The sequence below is a fragment of the Micromesistius poutassou genome (assembly GCF_964030765.1).
Source record: "Micromesistius poutassou genome assembly, chromosome: 22".
NCBI lineage: Eukaryota > Metazoa > Chordata > Actinopteri > Gadiformes > Gadidae > Micromesistius > Micromesistius poutassou.
This window is the reverse complement of record NC_140292.1, coordinates 11,935,359-11,956,183: the sequence shown is the minus strand read 5'-3', so window position 1 is coordinate 11,956,183 and position 20,825 is coordinate 11,935,359. Positions and strand designations below refer to the sequence as shown.

Here is a 20,825-nt window from a genome sequence, read left to right as displayed (position 1 = left end):
TTCTCCAAGGATATATGTTGAATTTAGTGACCACAAAGGTAAGGTATGTGCTGCTTTAATAAATTCACCTCCAAGACCCACTGGATCACAACAGAGACCCTGGATGTCAATTCAAGTCACACAAACCCCTTCTAGAACCCTCCTCATACAAACCTGTTGACGCGGTTCAACCATGAAGGAGTGCCACTGAAGACCAGCACACATGAGCCTCCCACTAGCCTCCCCTAGCCGGGCTCGGGCTCTGGTAGCCTCCCCTAGCCGGGGCTGGGCTCTGGTAGCCTCCCCTAGCCGGGGCTGGGCTCTGGTAGCCTCCCCTAGCCGGGGCTGGGCTCTGGTAGCCTCCCCTAGCCGGGCTCTGGTCAACAGTACAGCGCCACATGTCACCTCCTTTTAAACACCTCTGGACCATGAAGTGGAAAGCCTTTATTTAGCGGCTGGTTCAACAAAGAACTAATTAAATGAACTTCCCCAAGCCCTCCCACCCCAACTAAAACAAATATCCACCCACAATATTTATTATTAGGAATAGGACCAAATAGTTAACAACTTATGAAACTGAAAATCCATAATATGGCCCCTTTTGTAAAAAGAACAAACAATACATCAACACCCAGCCCACTTCTTCAAATGTCCTTCAGTCCATAATGGCATGACACACGCATACGCACACCTACTCAATACTGGTAGTGTTATTTCAATCAGTGGAGTCCATCTGTGGCATGTGGTGGCTGCTGGTTTCAGAGAAGCATGACAGCCATCTTGATGTGGTCGGGAGGGCAGATGGCGTCCGTGTGAAAGAGACCGGTCCTGACCGTAGTCTGAGAGCCTGCCTCTCACAGGTCTGTTTGGAGAAGAAATAATGCTAAAATCGACCTCCGTCTGTAGTCGACTGTGGTCCAAGGAAGCTTTGACACACACACACACACACACACACACACACACACACACACACACACACACACACACACACACACACACACACACACACACACACACACACACACACACACACACACACACACACACACACACACACACACACACCTCGTTGTCAGTCTCCCGTCAGCAGATTACCATTTTGCACTTTGTGTCCCCCACCCATCCACTCCCCCCCTGCTGTGGGCTCCTCCACAATGTCTTAACACCGCCCGCCCCCCCCCCCCCCCCCCCCCGGACTCCTCCACAATGTCTCAACACCGCCCCCCCCGCGTCTCCGGTGCAGAGGGGGGAGGGGAGGGGCATCACCGCTCCGGCTCCGACTCCAGCGCCAGCGCACGCTTGCGCTCGCGGCACTGCTTCTTGTGGGCCGGCCAGTCGCGCTGCTGGCACTGGGAGCCGCAGTACCGCGCCACCTGGCACCGGCCGCAGATGTTGAACTCCCGCAGCTGTGGGGACACAACGCACAGGGTGGTCAGAGTCCACACATCTCCATCAATCATCACATCCAACGCACAGGGTGGTCAGAGTCCACACATCTCCATCAATCATCACATCCAACGCACAGGGTGGTCAGAGTCCACACATCTCCATCAATCATCACATCCAACGCACAGGGTGGTCAGAGTCCACACATCTCCATCAATCATCACATCCAACGCACAGGGTGGTCAGAGTCCACACATCTCCATCAATCATCACATCCAACGCACAGGGTGGTCAGAGTCCACACATCTCCATCAATCATCACATCCAACGCACAGGGTGGTCAGAGTCCACACATCTCCATCAATCATCACATCCAACGCACAGGGTGGTCAGAGTCCACACATCTCCATCAATCATCACATCCAACGCACAGGGTGGTCAGAGTCCACACATCTCCATCAATCATCACATCCAACGCACAGGGTGGTCAGAGTCCACACATCTCCATCAATCATCACATCCAACGCACAGGGTGGTCAGAGTCCACACATCTCCATCAATCATCACATCCAACGCACAGGGTGGTCAGAGTCCACACATCTCCATCAATCCCATGACGTAGGTCCCAGGTGAGCATTGGTCCAACACTCACGGTTCTGATGGACATCTATAGGTTTTACGCAATGCGGAAATATCAGACCGAATCACAACATCTACTAAAAGTGGGATAGACTAAAACGTGGAATATTGCAGAATCGAAATTTTCAATAATTTGGCTGAAATTTATAAAGAAATATCAAAAGTTGGCCTGATTATTGTAGTAACCTTAATGAACCTTAGCCTTAATTACTGACGAGTAGGCATAAATACATTATTCAGTTTTCAATCGCAGTGTTTTAAGAGGGGGGTCGTCACCTCACAATGTTGAGCGAAAATGAGAGGTGCCTCCATCAAACTAACCGGCCCGGTGTTTGAACAACATAACTACTTAAGAGCAAATATATAATTATTCCCAAACGACAAGCTATGGTGGTGAAACTCCACGATGCTGTCGGCAGCTGTCTGCCTCTTTCTTGCTCAGTATCCAGTATTCCAAATATTGCAATGTTGTGTGCATCATTAAAAATGGAAAAATCTAATATCTGATGATATAAATTAGCACAAATCATAAAAAAATGAATTCTGAAAACTAAAACAGAAAAAACCGAATGGGGGAAAAAAAACCTGAATTTTGAAAAACATAAAACTGATTTCGTAGGGCTCTAGAGATCAGCATTTTTGGACACAACCCATATGTATATTAATGTCCATGTGGAATGTGAGCATAATAAGTGTACGTCAAGCTACTGCTAATAAAAAGCTTTCCACAGCTCAGTTGACCTAAATTATGTGCAGCTGGTAACAATTTGAGCAGCCCAATCAACACCAAATGTGACAATCAAAAACAAATACAACAATGGCAAGCAGGATGGTTTTGCAACCCAATTTCCATGCCCATAAATCTAAATAGCAATAAATACTAGGTTAGCATTTAAGGCATTTAAGAAGTTCACCAAACAAGCCAAAGTTTGGCAGCGCTACTGGAAGAAGCCAGCGGGGGAGGCAGACCTACCCTCCTCTCGATGAGTGAGCAGGGCGGGTAATGACACTCGTAGTAGGTACAGGAGCACTCCTCCTCCTCCACCAGCTCCCCGTTGGCGTTGTAGTAGCGGGTCCGGCTCAGCTCCAGGTACTGCTCCTCCACTGGGTCCGCGGGCACCTGCTGGATGGCCAGCCAGTACAGAGACTGCTCCCTGGACCCACAGAACAAGAGGGTCATCCAAGAGACTTTAAAAAGACATTTGTCCACAGGTGACGCATACGTCACATTACTCATCATTAGGTCAGCGCTTTACGCCAAGACCCCCGGGGAGCAGAAACCAATACGCTTATGGCATCCACATCCCAAGAAATAAGAGCTCCATTGAAAAGGGCCATCTCAACTTTATATAAATAAATGATGCAGTCTAACAGTTTGCCCTGGCTATATGACCATTTATGATGAGTAACATTCAAGACTTTTCTAGATCCTTCTTTCACCCACCATGTGTAAAGCCCAACTGGTGGCTCAAGGCCTACATATAAAGATTGAATAAAGTGAAAGGCCCTCAGTACGTCAAGAACATACAGAATGAGACCAACCGGAGACGTGTGGCCAGTAGCAGAACCCCCGACTGGGAGACAATACCTTTGCTTGCTGGAGATCTCCTCTGGCTTAGGGCTCCATCCCAGCGGCACTAGGCGCAGGTTGTCAAGGCGATTGTCCACAGTGACCGAATTGATGTGGACCACTTGGAAACTGGGGGCGATGCCTCCTCTGTGTTTCTCCCTGCGGACACGTCCAATACAGATCAGACATCATGTAATGGTGCTCCATGGTTATTTCATTACACAGCAGGTGCTCAGTACCATGAAAACTATTGTGTTCAGACCCTTGTCATATTGCCCACACTGCCTTTCAGTATAAATTTAAAAAAATTATGTTTTTGCTCTGATAGCATTTTAGTCATGTCTGTAGTCTAAGCTAGGATTCATTATACTCCATTTGAATAGACCTTTGGATGGGTTCAATGATAACTTAAGATAACAGTCACTAAATAAATGATCGGATATACTAAATGGAATGTGCTTATATATAAACGTGGCCTATATTGGCACGGTACCACCGGCGGGTTCGGTGCGGTATGAATAGGTGCGGCACAGTTCACGTTTCCACCGGCAAAAGTGGGCGGGGTACGGACATAGCCGTACTTATCTCTCAGTACTCTGTTGGGGTACCAAGACGTCTGAAAGGGTGCCAACAAGTTCGAGCTACTCCGGCCGACCGTTGATTGAAGAATCGTCACTTCCGTGCGACAAGGGGATAATAACAAACAAACACAGTACCTGGCAGGTATTATTTCTGGACAACGACGAAAGCTTTGTTTATTGAAGAAGAAAATGTTGGGCAAAAGTTTGCCGTCCTTCTTGGACGTCCTACATTTTTGCTCTTTGTTTATTGTGTCGCGTTCTTCTTTTATTAGCAGGCTACACTCTGTCGGGCTGCTATGAGGTCACGATGCTTGCGTAGCTGCTGCGGCCATCCAGCTTAAAGCCCGCTCTACCATAGGGGTACAGTCGGCGGTGGAAACGCTACCGGACCTTATCGTACTGGGCCTAACCGCACCCGCCAGTGGAAACGGGCCATACGTGCCTTGTTTCCTGCAGTACGGTTTCAGAACACATTGCTAGAAGAATCTGTATAATATGGATTGTGCTAACACGATCACGTATAACCCAATTAGTCAACACAAGATAACAATGTGACTATTCAAGAGGCAATGTAAACAGCAAGCACCAAAAACTACTAAAAATAACCCAAAAAAGGCTTGTTTTTGCCTAATCTTTCAAATGAATTCATCAGTGATGTTTCTGTGTCTATCCGTTATTTAGACCGGTGGATAAGCCGGCAGTTTAATCCAAAACTAAATGCTTGTGTCAAACTCGGAGCGTGCACTAGGCTCTTGTTTTGGGATTGGATAAATAAACGCCATGTGCCAGACGCAGGATGAAAAGCGTTTAGGGTTTACATGCGCACACACACACACAAATTTTTTTATAATTTTACAATTTATTTAAAGTGAGTGAATCTCCTAAAACGAATGTACTCCATATATTAATTTTAAAAGATTCACCAAAGGCTTCCGGTTTGAGTTCGATGGAGTTGTGTGAGAGCTCCAGTAAATTACACTTTTACACCATTCCGCCCTCTGCCTTCAACACCAGCTTCAGGGTTTTTTTTGTATTCGTCTAATATCGCTTTAGATAAGTTCAGCCGTCTCTAAATGGCTTCCCAAGGTACAGGTAAGTATATTCCAGCCTTCCAAAACAAAATCTTTTTTTAGGGTAAATGGTTGGTTAAATGATTTGGGAAAGAACAGCTGATACAGCGGTAAGTTGTACTTTTAAATCAATGTATCTGCAAACACAGTACAGGAAACACATATGTTCTTGACACAGACATCGTGTACAAGCCCATTACTTTTAGGACTGCTGAGTATTTGATTGTGAGAAAACATAGTTTTACCGTGATTGAGTGTTTAAAAGAATCAATGAATGCTTGGCGCGCGTGTGTGGCCGCCCATCTGTTTAAACACAAGCAAACTAAACACGTAACGCATAATACAGTCCATGGCGATGTATATTAACGGGGGGACACATGCATATTATGAACACAAGTCGATAACGATAATGTATACAATACTGGTAACAAACAATGTTTTGTTAATGTATTGCCGCATATCATTAAATAGACCCACAGTTGCGGCCACAGGACCGCGTCCACATATCATATACAGCATGTGTTGTCTTTGCCGCAATTTACATGACGAATCATCACAAAGAAGTGAAACGCAAACAAAAGCCCAAATGGACAAATATACATTACTATATTTGAATATCAACATAAAGCCCTGCAAACACCAGAAAATAATTTGTTTTTCATTTAATATCAATGAATGAGATAGTACAGTGATTTGCATATTTCGCAATAGTCATACAATCAATACTTGATGTAAAAGGGGAGGTTGGGGGCAGTCATGTATTATTTACTGGGCTATAAAGATAGTCAGTAGAAAGGCCTAAAGTAGCTGAGAGAGAAACTTGGTTAAGACTTTCAGTTACAATCATTTTCTGCATGTTTAAAATGCTCGTGTCAAAACATTTGACTTGATTTGTAACATTGCCCCGTGTGCTTTAACCATCAGTGATGGTTGAGATATTCCTAAATCGCCGGTATTGCAAAGTTGCATTTCCCTCTTGCTAAATATGGAAGTGTTATTCACTAATTCAACCACAGGTTAGCCTATCTCCTTATCAATTCACAGTCCTCCATTGTCTCCAAAGCATTCGGTCGCGCTACATCCATTTTTACGATTCTCTGAATAGGCCTTAGTGAGTTAGGAGTCCTCTCGAGACTTTTAAGCTCTCCTAGACTTAAATGCTACTTTTAGTAAAAAAATACTTTGAGAATTGCTCTTAGTAAAATAAATAAGGAGTCCTAAATTTAAGACTGACACGCCCATTCTTTTTTAGGAGTTTCTCCTAAATTCGCCACTTATGAGCTACTTTTAGCCCCAAGATTCTTTGTGAATACGGCCCCTGAACACGTACTCCATTATACTTGATGGTGATTTAAATTGCTGGTTTGACCCTTTTTTAGACAGATCCTCTTCAAAGCCCAGTACAGTTAGTAAATCAGCTGGTTTTATTCAAGCCTCTCTCTCAAATTACGGTGTATGTAATGTGTGGCCCTCTTTACACCCACAGGATAAGGAATTCAAAATTTTCTCTTATGTCCATCATACGTATACTAGAATTGACTTTCTTTCTTGATAACCAACTTGTACCCCTGGAGCATTCCTGTGACAATCAGTATCGTCATTTCTGACCATGCCCCTATTTCTCTGCAGGGTATCTGCACTTTTTTTTTTTCAAGCACAAATTTAAAGACTTTAAGAGCTTTAAGACATCTAAATGGAAAAATTAAGACTATACCACGGCGAAAAAAGATAAATACGACAAATTAAAACTTTCATGTAATAGTTTTTTACTAACTTGAAGAATGCACACATTTGGTGAACAACAGGGTGCATTAATGTCAACCGCAGTCACACTGCATACGTCCGTTGACGGATCTCATTGACTTTGCATGGGGCGCTCTCGAAATGCATTGTCTGTCCGTCTGTTCTGTTGGCTCCGTTGCCTGTGTCAAAAAGTTGAGAAATGTTCAACTTTTCAGGCAGCGACGGATCCGTCGGCTTATCAGATTATTATAATGCAAATATACGCAAATACATTGTTCAATGAAATCGCCTTTGTAATACAACCCAGGAAAACACATGGATATGTCAAAAAGCCCCCCTCCATTGACGGATGCAGTGTGAACGCGGCGTGAGACATGCAAACATACGTGTCAACAGTGCTTCCATAAACCGAGTCTTGTGTTTTGGGCCTGCAGTTGCCACTGTAGCAGCAAGCAGGAGACTGAGTTACTGGGGCAAGCACCTTGAAACATTTAGAAAATGAAGCAATCAACGGTAAATAGCACCAGCTGAACAACCACAGCCGGTATTAGAGAAATTAAAACTGTATAAGACGAGTCCTAATGTGGAGGGCGATCCTTATCCCCCCTGCACCTCAAAGTACATGAATAAAATAAACTGCACTGGAGGTAGACGCATTGGTAGATGTAATAGGCCTACTGGCTGAGCACTGGGCGATGGCGTTGTAAACATTTTAATAGGTAAACTACCCGACTGATCCGCAATGACGCGTTTGTGTTTCTCGCGTGGGAATCTAGGGCTGTTTGACCCATTGTCCAACTGTATAATTATTTTGCAGAGATCACATCGGGCCTCCTTAATGCTGCCAGTTTTCTTCAACCAACCCTTACTGTGTGTTCACACCGCAAAGTGAACGTAGAGACGCGCATCGGGCAAAATTTGTCAATTTTTTTGGACAAAATTTCGCAGAAGTTGAAATATTTGAACTTCTCCGCGGCATTCCCGTGAGACAGCCAATCAGCGTTCACTCCCTGTGGGTAAGGTGGGTGAAGTAACGTAAAACAGCCAATCACCGTTCAACCGGCTGGGCCAACCGTTCCCTGCACTCCGCAGTGAATTGTTGCTGAATTGTTGCATTGTTGCTCTTTGTTCATTGTGCGCGTTCTTCTTTTTCCTTGGATTTATTAGCAGGCTACACTGTGTCGTTCTGTTATGAGATCACGACGCTTACGTAGCTGCCGTGGCTATCGCCATCCGGCTTAAACCCCGCCCACCATAAGGGTACTGTGGGCTTAAACCCCGCCCACCATAAGGGTACTGTGGGCTTAAACCCCGCCCACCATAAGGGTACTGTCGGCTTAAACCCTGCCCTATCATAAGGGTACTGTCTTAAACCCCGCCCTATCATAAGGGTACTGGCGGCAGTGGAAACGCGAGCCGTAACTGAGCTGGGCTATACCGCACCCTCACTAGTAGGCTGAGGCATGCTGGGTCCGAAGCGTACCCACTGGTGGAAATGCGCCAGAACTGCGAGAGACCGGGAGTGAGTGATAGGAGGCGGGGCTATGTTGGCGCTGATGTGTGTCTGTTAACTCGCTGTCTGAGAGAAGCGAGCGAGAAAGCGCAGCTGGTATTTGTGTATCGACATGCAGAGAATACTGAGAGTTCCTTCAAAGAAGATCAAACGCTTCGTTCGCAGAGAGAGACCACAGATGCCATGGAAGTTTAGGCTTTCACATTGAAAGCATTGGGTGCAGTGAACAAAAAGGTACGCTGGTCACTTATAAAATGCGGAAAAAAAACAAACACGAAACGAGACATTTCACTCACTCGGCCCCATATTCAATTTAATACCTCCATTTAGAAAAATTCCAGACATTCCAGACAAATTAAGACTTTGATCTCCCTCAAAAGAGCAGGCATTGGCGTTCTCAACTTTACTCTCCGATGATACGTTTGTGGAGTTTATCAAAGGAGAGATAAAAAAAAAAATCTTTCTACTAATATATCCCCTGAAAAATCTCACTTGATAGTGTGTGATGCCCTTAAGGCTTACCTTAGGGGGCAGATCATCTCTCAACTCAAAATCCAACTCTTTATAAAAGACGAGTATAACGCAACACCAAATTTAACCTACTCACTACTCACTCAATTGAACACATACATAAAAAAATAAAATAAAGCCACGTTTTATACATATGGAGATAAAACTAACTATATAATTATTTGCAAATTAACTTAAAAAGGAGCCAAAGTGAGACAGAATATTTAAAAAATCTGCACGCTTAAAGGTAGATAACCAACACTTGCAAATCTCAACCAGATCCTAAGGTAAAGCCTGACTTTTTGAGCAGTCTCAATATTCCCAAACTTGCATTAAGGAAAGAATGGAATAACCTATATCACAGGCAGAAATGGCTTCAGACATTTCTTCAATGCAATCAGGCAAATGTCTGGGCCCTGGCGGCTTCCCTGCAGACTTTTAAAAAAAGTTCTCTGCACTCATTTCCCCACAGTTGTGTTCCGTTTTATCTGAATCCTACAGACAAGGCTCTCTCCCACCATCCTTTGCTGAAGCCTGTATAACACCATTGCCAAAATAGGTAAAGACCCAACGAAATGGGTCTCCTACAGACCCGTTTTCCTCCTTAAAAAGGTGAAAGTATACTACTCCGTATCCGTAATCCAACTCCGTAACTACGCAGACCCCTCGAGCATTCGCAGTTCTCCGTCGGGATATCGGATACGCAATGCAATTCACCGCCCGATCGATCTTATATGCTGACTATTAACCACGTAAATAGTGTTGAAAATAAACTTCCAAAGCTTTTCAAATCTTATTTGGTGTTTTATTGGTCCTTAATGTGCAAAATAAACAATGTACAAAGTAAATAAGGTGCAAAGTCAAACCGGGAAAAGTGATTCCAGAAATGAATTTGTTAGAGAACCAATCACAGCCCTTGCCTTCTCCATCCGCTCGATGGATAATTAAAAAATATTGGATGTGCACGTAGAGCTACGGACAGAGAGGGCTCTCCGTGTCTACGTATAGCACTTTACGGAGTAGTATAAATCCACCTTAACACAGATGCTAAAATCTTAGCTAAGGTTCTAGCTCTGAGACTAGTTGATTGATTCTGATTCGACCTTCGATTTGATTCGACCAAGCCAGAGATCTCCACTGGCTGCGCTACAGAATAGCTATAACGCTAAACTATGGGGGCAAGTTCTTTATCCGCTTTTGGGGCTTCTAAAAAATTTGAGTTAAACAAGCATGTTTAACTCAAATAGTGTGGCGAAACATTATCAACTTTGTGTTTTTGCATGTAAACACTCACCGCAGATTACCCCGTTGACATATCCAGAAAGCTCTTACTAGCCGATAGCAGAACGGATGTGCTCCCAGCCACTAGCCACTAGCTGGAGCGCATCCGTTGTACAAACCACTGTGGCCTTCACAGAACACGTGTATTTATACCGAGTGTAAACTACACACAGGTGGACTTTATGTACTAATTAAAAAAAGACCAAAAGACTAAATAAGGTGACTTCTGAAGGCAATTGATTGCACTGGATTGTATTTAGGGGTATCAGAGTACAGGGGGCTGAATACAAATCCACACTTCCGATTTATATTCGCTTAAAATTTTGAAAACCGTATATCATATTCGTTCCACCTCATATGTGCTACTTTGTGCTGGTCGATCACATAAAATCTCAATAAAAAACATTTAAGTTTGTGGTTGTAAGGTGGCAAAATGTGAAAAAGTTTAAGGGGTATGAATACTTTTTCAAGGCACTGTAGAAGGCAGAGCTGTGAATATGGACGCTACACATCTGTTTATTTATATATATAAGTTCATTTTTGAGTTCCAGAAAAAAAAGTGACCTAACAATTGCTGTCCTAAACATTAGACGTTTTTACACTGCCAAATATGCCCGTCTTATGCACGCCTGTTTCCCGGCACCCTAATTGACCCTCCCGGACCCTACACACATTGGCGCTTTCATTTTGATGTAAATGCGATCAGACGGCTCCACGGTTCCGGGGGGGCGGGACTTGGGTAGAGGTGTTGCTACGCTGTCTCTACAACAGAGACAACACAGCGATAAACATGAGGAGTTCTACCTGGAGAGACAGTGAAATCCCTGAGCTGCTGACCATCATGGGAGAGAAGGTGATGGAGTCGCATTTAAAAAAAACGTTGAAAGATGGTGTGATCTACGAGAAAGACGCAAAGGAACTTTCCTTACGAGGCTTTTGTCAGGATAAAAAACAAACAAGTGGTCAGCAAAATAAAGAATATGTTGGCATTTGTTCACTTGTAAATAGTTAATGGCGTTTCTAGCCCACACTCAGACGTGAACTCATTCTTGCATGCTGGTGTCTTCATTCATAAAAAAAAAACAATCGGGAGTATGCAAATTATTGTACAGAGGTCTAGACTCCGTGCGTAGCCCCGCCTTCTCCAGTGAACCAAGAAAGCTGGCGCTGTGACGAACGGGGGATTTTACCCTCAGTTTTACACAGGCAAGACAGACAAATTACTGGGCGTGCCAAGCCACGACCGAATTGGCTTGGCAGTGTAAAAATGCCTATTGCCGTCATTCACATCAAAAGGGTAGTTGGAAACACCATCACTAATCCAAGTCCATTTCAGTAGCTACAATGACAAAAATCACACTCTAGGATACTTAAGTGATCAATTATTACAGATTTTTACACACTATTACACACTTTTATCCAAAGCGCTTTACAGTGTTGACTGACATTCACCCATTCATGCACACATTCACACACCGACGGCGGAGTCAACCACGCAGGGCGACAGCCAGCTCGTCAGGAGCAATTAGGGTGAGGCGTCTCGATCAGGGACACCACGACACTCGGCTAGGAGGAGCCTGAGATCGAACCACCAACCATGCAGTTACCAGCCAACCCGCACTACCTCCTGAGCCACATGCCGCCCCAAGTACTTCCATGGGGCTACCACTTTATCAGAGCACTTGGACAACCAATAGGAGGGCTTCCACTTCAGAGTTTTTATGGCGCGTTTCAACCGGCGGGTGCACTTAGGCCCAGCACGCCGTGGCCCAGTACTGAAGGTGTGGTAGAGCGGGCTTTAAGCTGGATGGCAGCAGCAGCTACGCAAGCATCGTGACCTCATAGCAGCCCGACACAGTGTAGCCTGCTAATAAAAGAAGAACGCGACACAATAAACAAAGAGCAACAATGTAGGACGTCCAAGAAGGACGGCAAACTTTTGCACAACCTTTTCTTCTTCAATAAACAAAGCTTTCGTTGTTGTCCAGAAATAATACCTGCCAGGTACTGTGTTTGTTTGTTATTATTCCCTTGTCGCACGGAAGTGACGATTCTTCAATCAACGGTCAGCCGGAGTAGCTCGAACTTGTTGGCACCCTTTCAGACGTCTTGGTACCCCAACAGAGTACTGAGAGATAAGTACGGCTTCATCCGGCCCAAAATCTGCCCACTTGTGGGCGGATTTGGACAACCAATAGGAATGCTCACTCAACAGAACAGATGGACAACCAATCGGAAGCCTCACTCACCAGAGAAGCTCGTGCAGGGGCCTTCCTGCCCAGCGCCCTTTACCGATGTCGAAAGCATAGGCAAAGATCTTGGCTCCATTGCCGTCTGCATCTACCTCCATGCGTGCCTAGAAGTCGATGAATGAAAATCATGTCATTAGAATACGGAATTTTCTTGTAAGGGTGTTATTAAGGGTTATTATTCAGGACTAAGAATCAGAAAATGATGTTCCATGAAAGCCATTGCAACCTCACATAATATCAGTCCATCACTTTCCTTCACACAGATTTAATGGGTGGGGTCTATTTCCCTCACGGCCATGTCGCCGCTGGCAGACCAATTACTGTGCACTCACATAGTCAAGCCCTCTCAAACTACGGTGACTGTGCCTATTGCCACGGTTTGGACATTGACCAAGTATAAACATCACGTTACAGCAGGGATTTCAGACCACACCCAAGTTTATTGGTTGACTTTGAGATGTGTTTTTGGAAGATGTGTAGTGGATAGGGCTGGGCGATTTCACGTAAAAATAAAACCTTGATTTATTTTCGAACTAATGGACAATGTTTGATGTGATTGTTTACAAAACACTAAACAAACTAAAAATACTAACATACATGGTCGATTGTTTGCAGCATCTTAATGAACCCGTTTTCTACTGTATAAATTGGGACCATATCTTTATGACACAATATGTCCACATTTGTGATGAACTGCCACCGGGGCCCTTTCTTGTCTTAAGGAATGACTTGAAAATGCTGTATCCAAGGTAACCTGCTTTTTTACAGGCACTTTGTGGCTTGAGCTGGCATCTGCATCTCTGTGTTGACTACGGAGTCGTACATGACCGTGACCGTTGGCTTTTTTACTGACTGGGTTGTGCAGAGTGCGATCCTGCAGACCCGCTCAGTACCAGAGAGGCACACTGCGGAACACATTTTTCGTTTCCAAATATTTATTTAAAAACGAAAATATCTGTTTTAGTGTGTGTATGTTAAATTAAATGGTTTTATATCTTAAACAAATTCCGTTGCAAAGAGGAGGCACGGAGCATTGATATCCTAATTAATCTTATCATAATTTCTATTAACTTCTGCAAGGTGCATAAAGTGGTCATGTAGCTCGGTCGCCTGCCTGTCTATTGCGCCGATCACACATGAGCAGATCTTGCACACAACGTCAGTCGTGTCCATTGGCTGTCCACTCTCATCAGGTCTAAATCCAAAGAAATGCCGTATAGGCGATAGGTTAGTAAATATAGGCCGTATAGGTTAGTAAAATAACGAAATTATAGTTTCTAAGTAGAAAAAAATATAGTAGTAAAAAGTGCCCCCCCCCCCCCCCCAACCGGTCCACTGATCATTAGCCAACGAACCTCAGTCTCAACAACAATACAATGCAATACTTTTTTGACTATTTAATTATATCTCCTGCTTCAAAACTTAAAAAGTCAAAATAAAAAATGTATTCACAAGATGTCGAAAAAAAGTTTAATAGAAAAGTTTGTATTTTTTATGGTATTTAATATCATACCTTCGTATTTCTAAATACCCTAGTATATTGTCCAAGGCTATTGTAGTCAGAGCTATAATATTTCAGCTCAGATTTAAAAATGAATTTTCACCGGCTCAAGAGTTGAACCAGGTGGCGATTCACACAGCTCTAGTCACGTTCTTTCATTTGTTTTGTTAATGCCTACAGCCAGTGTTGAGTACAGATCATATCAGTACTGCAGCTTACCTCAAAGGCATAGTTTTCCACCAGAGGTATGTCCTGTTCATCAATCAGTGTGTATTTGGTCTGAAAAAGGAAAACAACAAAACAGGGTCATGTTAACAAAAATAAAAATAGCATTCTGACCTAGAGAAGAGGAACAGTTATACTAGAACACTGTTTCTAGATGCAAGTACATGGACATCACACAAGTGGAAAAAGAAGCCCACTTCCGTGGCGGCAGAGCTGCATAAGACCCGGCTCTGGGCCAGCCCTCCACCCAGCACATAGTTTGGACATTAACAGACTCTTTCCAGGGAACACACGTGCATCGACCCTACAGGAACCGGCAGCCAATGGGAGGGAGGAAGATCATGTTCCTGTGAAAACCCAACTGGGACTTCTATTCATCAATTTATTGTTTCAACTATATTGAGACTAGTAATATTTAAAGTTTCAATGTCCACAGGATCCCAGCTACGAAACACATGGTAATACGTGATTACGTATTATTGTATACATTTTCCAATTCACGCTTTGAACCAGTTTGGCCCAACGATGACAATTAATACTCTTAACTATTGTGCTCTTTTGCCTCAATATTTGGCCAGCTTTCCAAAGAAGCAGGTGTTACTAAACGGTTGATGCCACTGTGTTATGGGAGTCTCATCATTATCACAGAAGAAATTATAACAGATGAGATCAGTCTGTGTCAGACCAACTATTAGTTTACGGTCTAGATTACAGAAGAATCGCAATTTGATCAAGTTACCCATAATAAACGTAAGCCTAGAGTTAAGGTCAGTAAATGTTCTAGTCTTCAAAAAGCCGACATGTCAATAATGATTATAGTCTGCATAAAGTTGACAATTCATTAAATCGAGGAAAGGTTCACAGATATCAGCAATGAAATTAGACATGTGCATTGAACCAAGACATCCCAGATAGTGAACATCGAGCCACAACAGAAGTAATTGTTGCTCCATGGTTGAATTTAAGCCATGTTGTGCGACAAGATAATGTGCATACAAATTCAACGCCTAAGTGCATGTCAGACTATTATGCAACTTCAATAAAAAGCAAGTCGCTGGGGACCAAACTCGTCGCCCCTGCCATGGAGACGATATAAGGAACTGCTTTATAGCAAAGAGTGGGGTCGTCCTTCCCCTTAGTGAGCCACACATGGTGCTACTGGTCCACACATGGTGCTACTGGTCCTTACTGGTCCACACATGGTGCTACTGGTCCACACATGGTGCTACTGGTCCACACATGGTGCTACTGGTCCTTACTGGTCCACACATGGTGCTACTGGTCCACACATGGTGCTACTGGTCCTTACTGGTCCACACAGTGCTACTGGTCCACACATGGTGCTACTGGTCCTTACTGGTCCACACATAGTGCTACTGGTCCACACACAGTGCTACTGGTCCTTACTGGTCCACACATGGTGCTACTGGTCCTTACTGGTCCACACATAGTGCTACTGGTCCTTACTGGTCCACATAGTGCTACTGGTCCACACATAGTGCTAGTGGTCCTTACTGGTCCACACAGTGCTACTGGTCCTTACTGGTCCACACAGTGCTACTGGTCCTTACTGGTCCACACATAGTGCTAGTGGTCCTTACTGGTCCACACATAGTGCTACTGGTCCTTACTGGTCCACACAGTGCTACTGGTCCTTACTGGTCCACACACAGTGCTACTGGTCCTTACTGGTCCACATAGTGCTACTGGTCCACACATAGTGCTACTGGTCCTTACTGGTCCACACAGTGCTACTGGTCCACACACAGTGCTACTGGTCCTTACTGGTCCACACATAGTGCTACTGGTCCTTACTGGTCCACACATAGTGCTACTGGTCCTTACTGGTCCACACATAGTGCTACTGGTCCTTACTGGTCCACACATAGTGCTACTGGTCCTTACTGGTCCACACATAGTGCTACTGGTCCTTACTGGTCCACACATAGTGCTACTGGTCCTTACTGGTCCACACATGGTGCTACTGGTCCTTACTGGTCCACACATGGTGCTACTGGTCCACACACAGTGCTACTGGTCCTTACTGGTCCACACATAGTGCTACTGGTCCTTACTGGTCCACACATAGTGCTAGTGGTCCTTACTGGTCCACACATAGTGCTACTGGTCCACATAGTGCTACTGGTCCACACATAGTGCTACTGGTCCACATAGTGCTACTGGTCCACACAGTGCTACTGGTCCTTACTGGTCCACACACAGTGCTACTGGTCCTTACTGGTCCACATAGTGCTACTGGTCCACACATAGTGCTACTGGTCCTTACTGGTCCACACAGTGCTACTGGTCCACACACAGTGCTACTGGTCCTTACTGGTCCACACATAGTGCTACTGGTCCTTACTGGTCCACACATAGTGCTACTGGTCCTTACTGGTCCACACATAGTGCTACTGGTCCTTACTGGTCCACACATAGTGCTACTGGTCCTTACTGGTCCACACATAGTGCTACTGGTCCTTACTGGTCCACACATAGTGCTACTGGTCCTTACTGGTCCACACATGGTGCTACTGGTCCTTACTGGTCCACACATGGTGCTACTGGTCCACACACAGTGCTACTGGTCCTTACTGGTCCACACATAGTGCTACTGGTCCTTACTGGTCCACACATAGTGCTAGTGGTCCTTACTGGTCCACACATAGTGCTACTGGTCCACATAGTGCTACTGGTCCACACATAGTGCTACTGGTCCACATAGTGCTACTGGTCCACATAGTGCTACTGGTCCACATAGTGCTACTGGTCCTTACTGGTCCACACAGGAGAGCATTTAACGCATCACAGGTAGTTAGCTAGCCACAGCAAACGTCAACTTTAAGTAGACTGCCAACCCGATGCAAACGCTCCATAAACAAAGCAGTGGCATGTTATACCTTTTTTAACTATGACATGAACTAGACTGAAAAGAGTAGAGCTCGTAACCACGGGTTATTGTTCCCATGCACTACATGTGTCACTGTAAGGGTTAATTATCCGCTAACGTAAGTTGCTATCTAGCTAGCCGACGCTAGCTGTGCAGCGCCGTGCCTGCGGAGGCAGCGGACGCCGTGCGGGGGCTAACAGCTCCTCACACGGTGTACACACTGTGGACCGCATGTCACGACCACTGTCAGTGTAAGCCGTCTTCATGTTAGCCGTGGTTCGACTTTAACCACTCGAGCAGGTCTGACACCGCCGGGCCCTCCCCTGTCGCACATGGCAGCCTGCTCCGGCTCACCTTCCCGGCCACACGGCCCAGCCGGACGATCCCGAGCTTGAAGTCCGACATCGGGAGATCAGGTGGTCAGTGGACGAAGCGGATGTTCAGCTTCACCGTTTTCCCGTTTCCAACTCGTCAGGGCGACCCCTCAGCCCCGATAAACAACCTGTCCGGATGGTGTGGTGGTTGAGGCTCCAGAAAGGACCGGCCGACACACCGCTGGCGGAGGAGAGCCGAACAACGTTTAGTGGGCGGGACAAAACGCCTAAAAATCACCAACCAATAATACTTTGTCTTAAAAAGTCCATTGCCCAATAACAAATGGTTTTACATGTATGCAGTTTGACATCAGCCCTTCATCTCCGCAGACCAATAGGATACAGAGACATTTTTTAAAGCCCGCCCCTTTAAAGCAGAAGCCAATCACATGGTGATGACGGTTTCCTTTCAACGTCAACAGTCGTCAGAAGTTTTGGCGCTAAATCCCTGTCCTGCTGTAGGGTTTTCTTGGTTTTCTCTTTCACAAGGTGTGAAGAAAGAGAAGCGAAACCGTCAATACAACTATGAAAATAAGAAGCCTGTAAAAACGGTACGGTGAAGAGAGTAAGAACACGAATCAGGGGTTGTTTAATGGTGTCCATGTGTCTGCAGCTGCTGGAGCTCTGTTGAACCTTCAACGTGACAGTAGATAAAGTAAAGGAACCATGACCATCAAGAGCCAAAGGCTATATGTCTGAGATAATCTGGTTGAAATAAACAAATTACTTTTCGTGGTCCTCCGCTGGGTAAATGAGAGACATTTAGGGAAATTACTTTCCCCAGTCGTTAAAGGACAATTCCGGTATTTTGAACATTGAGCCCCCTTTCTGGTTTGTCTAGGATGAAATAGAGTGGTTGACACCGACATGTTGACTATTGGTCCTGTCTCGGGTATTTGGCTCATTTAGAATCGCCCTGCCTGCTTCAGAATGGCTGAATATGGGCATTCACAAACATGTCCTTAAAACAACCCTAAATGTTTGTTTTCAGAAATGTGCAACTCACCGAGTGCTAAGTGGTGTTCGTTGATGTTCCAAATCAAGTATCGTTGCAAAATACAGTTACTGTCGCGTTTTATTGCACATTTATCGCATTTTGTAAATCCCATTGATTTCTGTTGGAAGACTCATTGCTTGTTGGCTCCTCCTCCAGGCCCGCTGAAGCACGCCATCCCACAGCCGCAGGGCCTCAAACTCAGCCCACAGTCCCTTGGTGACCAGGAAGAGAACGGCCACTTCTTCCCATGGGGGCCGCTGCTGTAGGTCCACCCACCGGAGCACTGGTCGAAGGTCTGGGTCCTCCTCCTGCTGCCGTCTCCACCCTGTAGTGTCGACCTCCCGGAGCTCACAGCAGACCAGGGACGCCACCTCCACTGCAGAACGTCCCTCCTCCTGGCTGCGCAGCTCCTTCTCACGGCTCTCCCTCCTTTCACAGTAGCGGCAGCCATCCTGACTGCAGGGGCGTCGGGAGAGAGCGTCTGCATTAGCATGGCGTGCCCCTGCCCTGTGCACCACACTGAAGCTGTAGGACTGCAGCTCCTCGTTCCACCGTGCGACCTGCCCTTCTGGCTCCTTGAAAGACATGAGCCACTGGAGCGCGGAGTGGTCAGTCCTTACCGTGAAGCGCAGGCCGCAGAGGTAATATTTGAAGTGGCGAGCGGCTCTAATAATGGCCAGCAGCTCGTGACGCAGTAGCGGCTTTCAGCTTTGTTAAATGTCCTGCTGTCATTTTTATTTATATATTTTTTAAACGTTTATTTAACCAGGCAGATCATTAAGAACAAGTTCTTATTTACAATGATGGCCTGACAAAAAGCACAAGCTTCTTGAGGGGGGGGGGGGGGGGGGGGGGGGGGGGGAAGGGAAAGGGGTGATACGCCACCACCCGCTCCCCTTCCGGCCCCTCCTGTGCCAGCACGGTGCCATTGCAGACGTTACTAGCGTCCGTGTCCAGGATGAAGGGCAGGTCGGGGTCAGGAGGGGAGAGCACCGGGGCTTTGGTGAGAGCTCCCTTGAGGGTCTCGAAGGCAGACTGGCAATCCTCTGCCCACACAAATTCCCTGTCCTTCTGTAGCAGGCGGAACAGGGGAGTGGCCACACAGGAGAAGCCCCTCACAAAGCGCCTGTAGTAAGACGCCAGTCCGAGGAAGCTTTTCAGCTGTCTGGTGTCAGTGGGGGTGGGCCAGTCCTGGACAGCTTGCACTTTGTCCCCCATGGTGCTAATGCCTTCTACCCCCAGCTTGTGTCCAAGGAAAGTTACCTCTCTCCTCAGGAAATGGCACTTATCAGGATGGAGCTTCAAGCCCGCCGCAGCTACGCTCTCCAGAACCTGACGCAGCGAGGCAAGTGCTGTCTCGAAGGAGCCCCCGTGTGCCAGTATATCGTCCAGGTAGACGATACACTGCTGCCGGGGGATGCCAGTGAGCACACTCTCCATCAGCCTCTCAAAGGTTGCAGGTGCATTGCAGAGGCCAAATGGGAGGACCCGAAACTGCCACAATCCTCTGCTAGTGTAGAATGCAGTCTTGAGTCTGACCTGAGGGGTGAGAGGGCACTGGAAGTAGCCAGAGCGGAGGTTGAATGAGGAGAACCAGGACGACCCAGCTACGACATCTAGGGCCTCATCGATGCGCGGGATGGGGTAGGAGTCCTTCCTCGTCACTGCGTTAAGTGGCCTGTAGTCAACACAGACTCTCCACTTACACCCCTTCTTAGGCACCATCACCACGGCTGCTGCCTAGGGACTATCTGAGGGCTCTATGAGGCCCGCCCGCTGCATCTCCCACAGCGTCTGGTCCGCAGCCTCCTGGTGGGCCAAAGGCAGGCGACGCGGGCGCATTCTGATTGGCCTGGCATCCCCAGAGATGAATTCATGCTGCAAGGACAACATTTTTGCACTTCAGTTAATGTGTAGAAGATAATGTTGTTCACAGAATTAAATGTGACATTTGAAGTGAGTTCAACACTTGGTCTTATTTTCCTTGTTTTTTGTAATGCCTTTGAATAATATGGGAAACATGAATCGCAATATATCGCAGAATCGAATCGCAATACTTGCTGTATCTGCGGGGGGGCGGGGCGCCAGTAGCTCAGGAGGTAGAGCGGGTTGGCTGGTAACCGCAAGGTTGGTGGTTCGATTCCCGGCTCCTCCTAGCTGAGGGTTGTGTTGTCCCTGAGCAAGACGCCTCACCCTAATTGCTCCTGACGCGCTGGCTGTGGCCCTGCGTGGTTGACTCCGCCGTCGATGTGTGTATGAATGGGTGAATGTCAGTCAACACTGTAAAGCGCTTTGGAAGCGCTATATGAATGAG

General features: G+C 46.1%; 1 protein-coding gene across 1 annotated transcript; it reads right to left on the bottom strand.

The window, feature by feature from the left end:
• Nucleotides 1–1,049: 1,049 nt before the first annotated feature.
• On the bottom strand, nucleotides 1,050–17,732 carry zmynd19 (zinc finger, MYND-type containing 19). The gene is made up of 6 exons (XM_084486943.1): nucleotides 17,495–17,732; nucleotides 14,245–14,304; nucleotides 12,522–12,628; nucleotides 3,593–3,733; nucleotides 2,978–3,158; nucleotides 1,050–1,385 (listed from the first exon to the last, which is right to left on the bottom strand). Exons 1-6 carry the CDS (start codon nucleotides 17,543–17,545, stop codon nucleotides 1,242–1,244), a joined length of 684 nt encoding a protein of 227 aa, XP_084343069.1. The 5' UTR covers nucleotides 17,546–17,732; the 3' UTR covers nucleotides 1,050–1,241.
• Nucleotides 17,733–20,825: the final 3,093 nt, after the last annotated feature.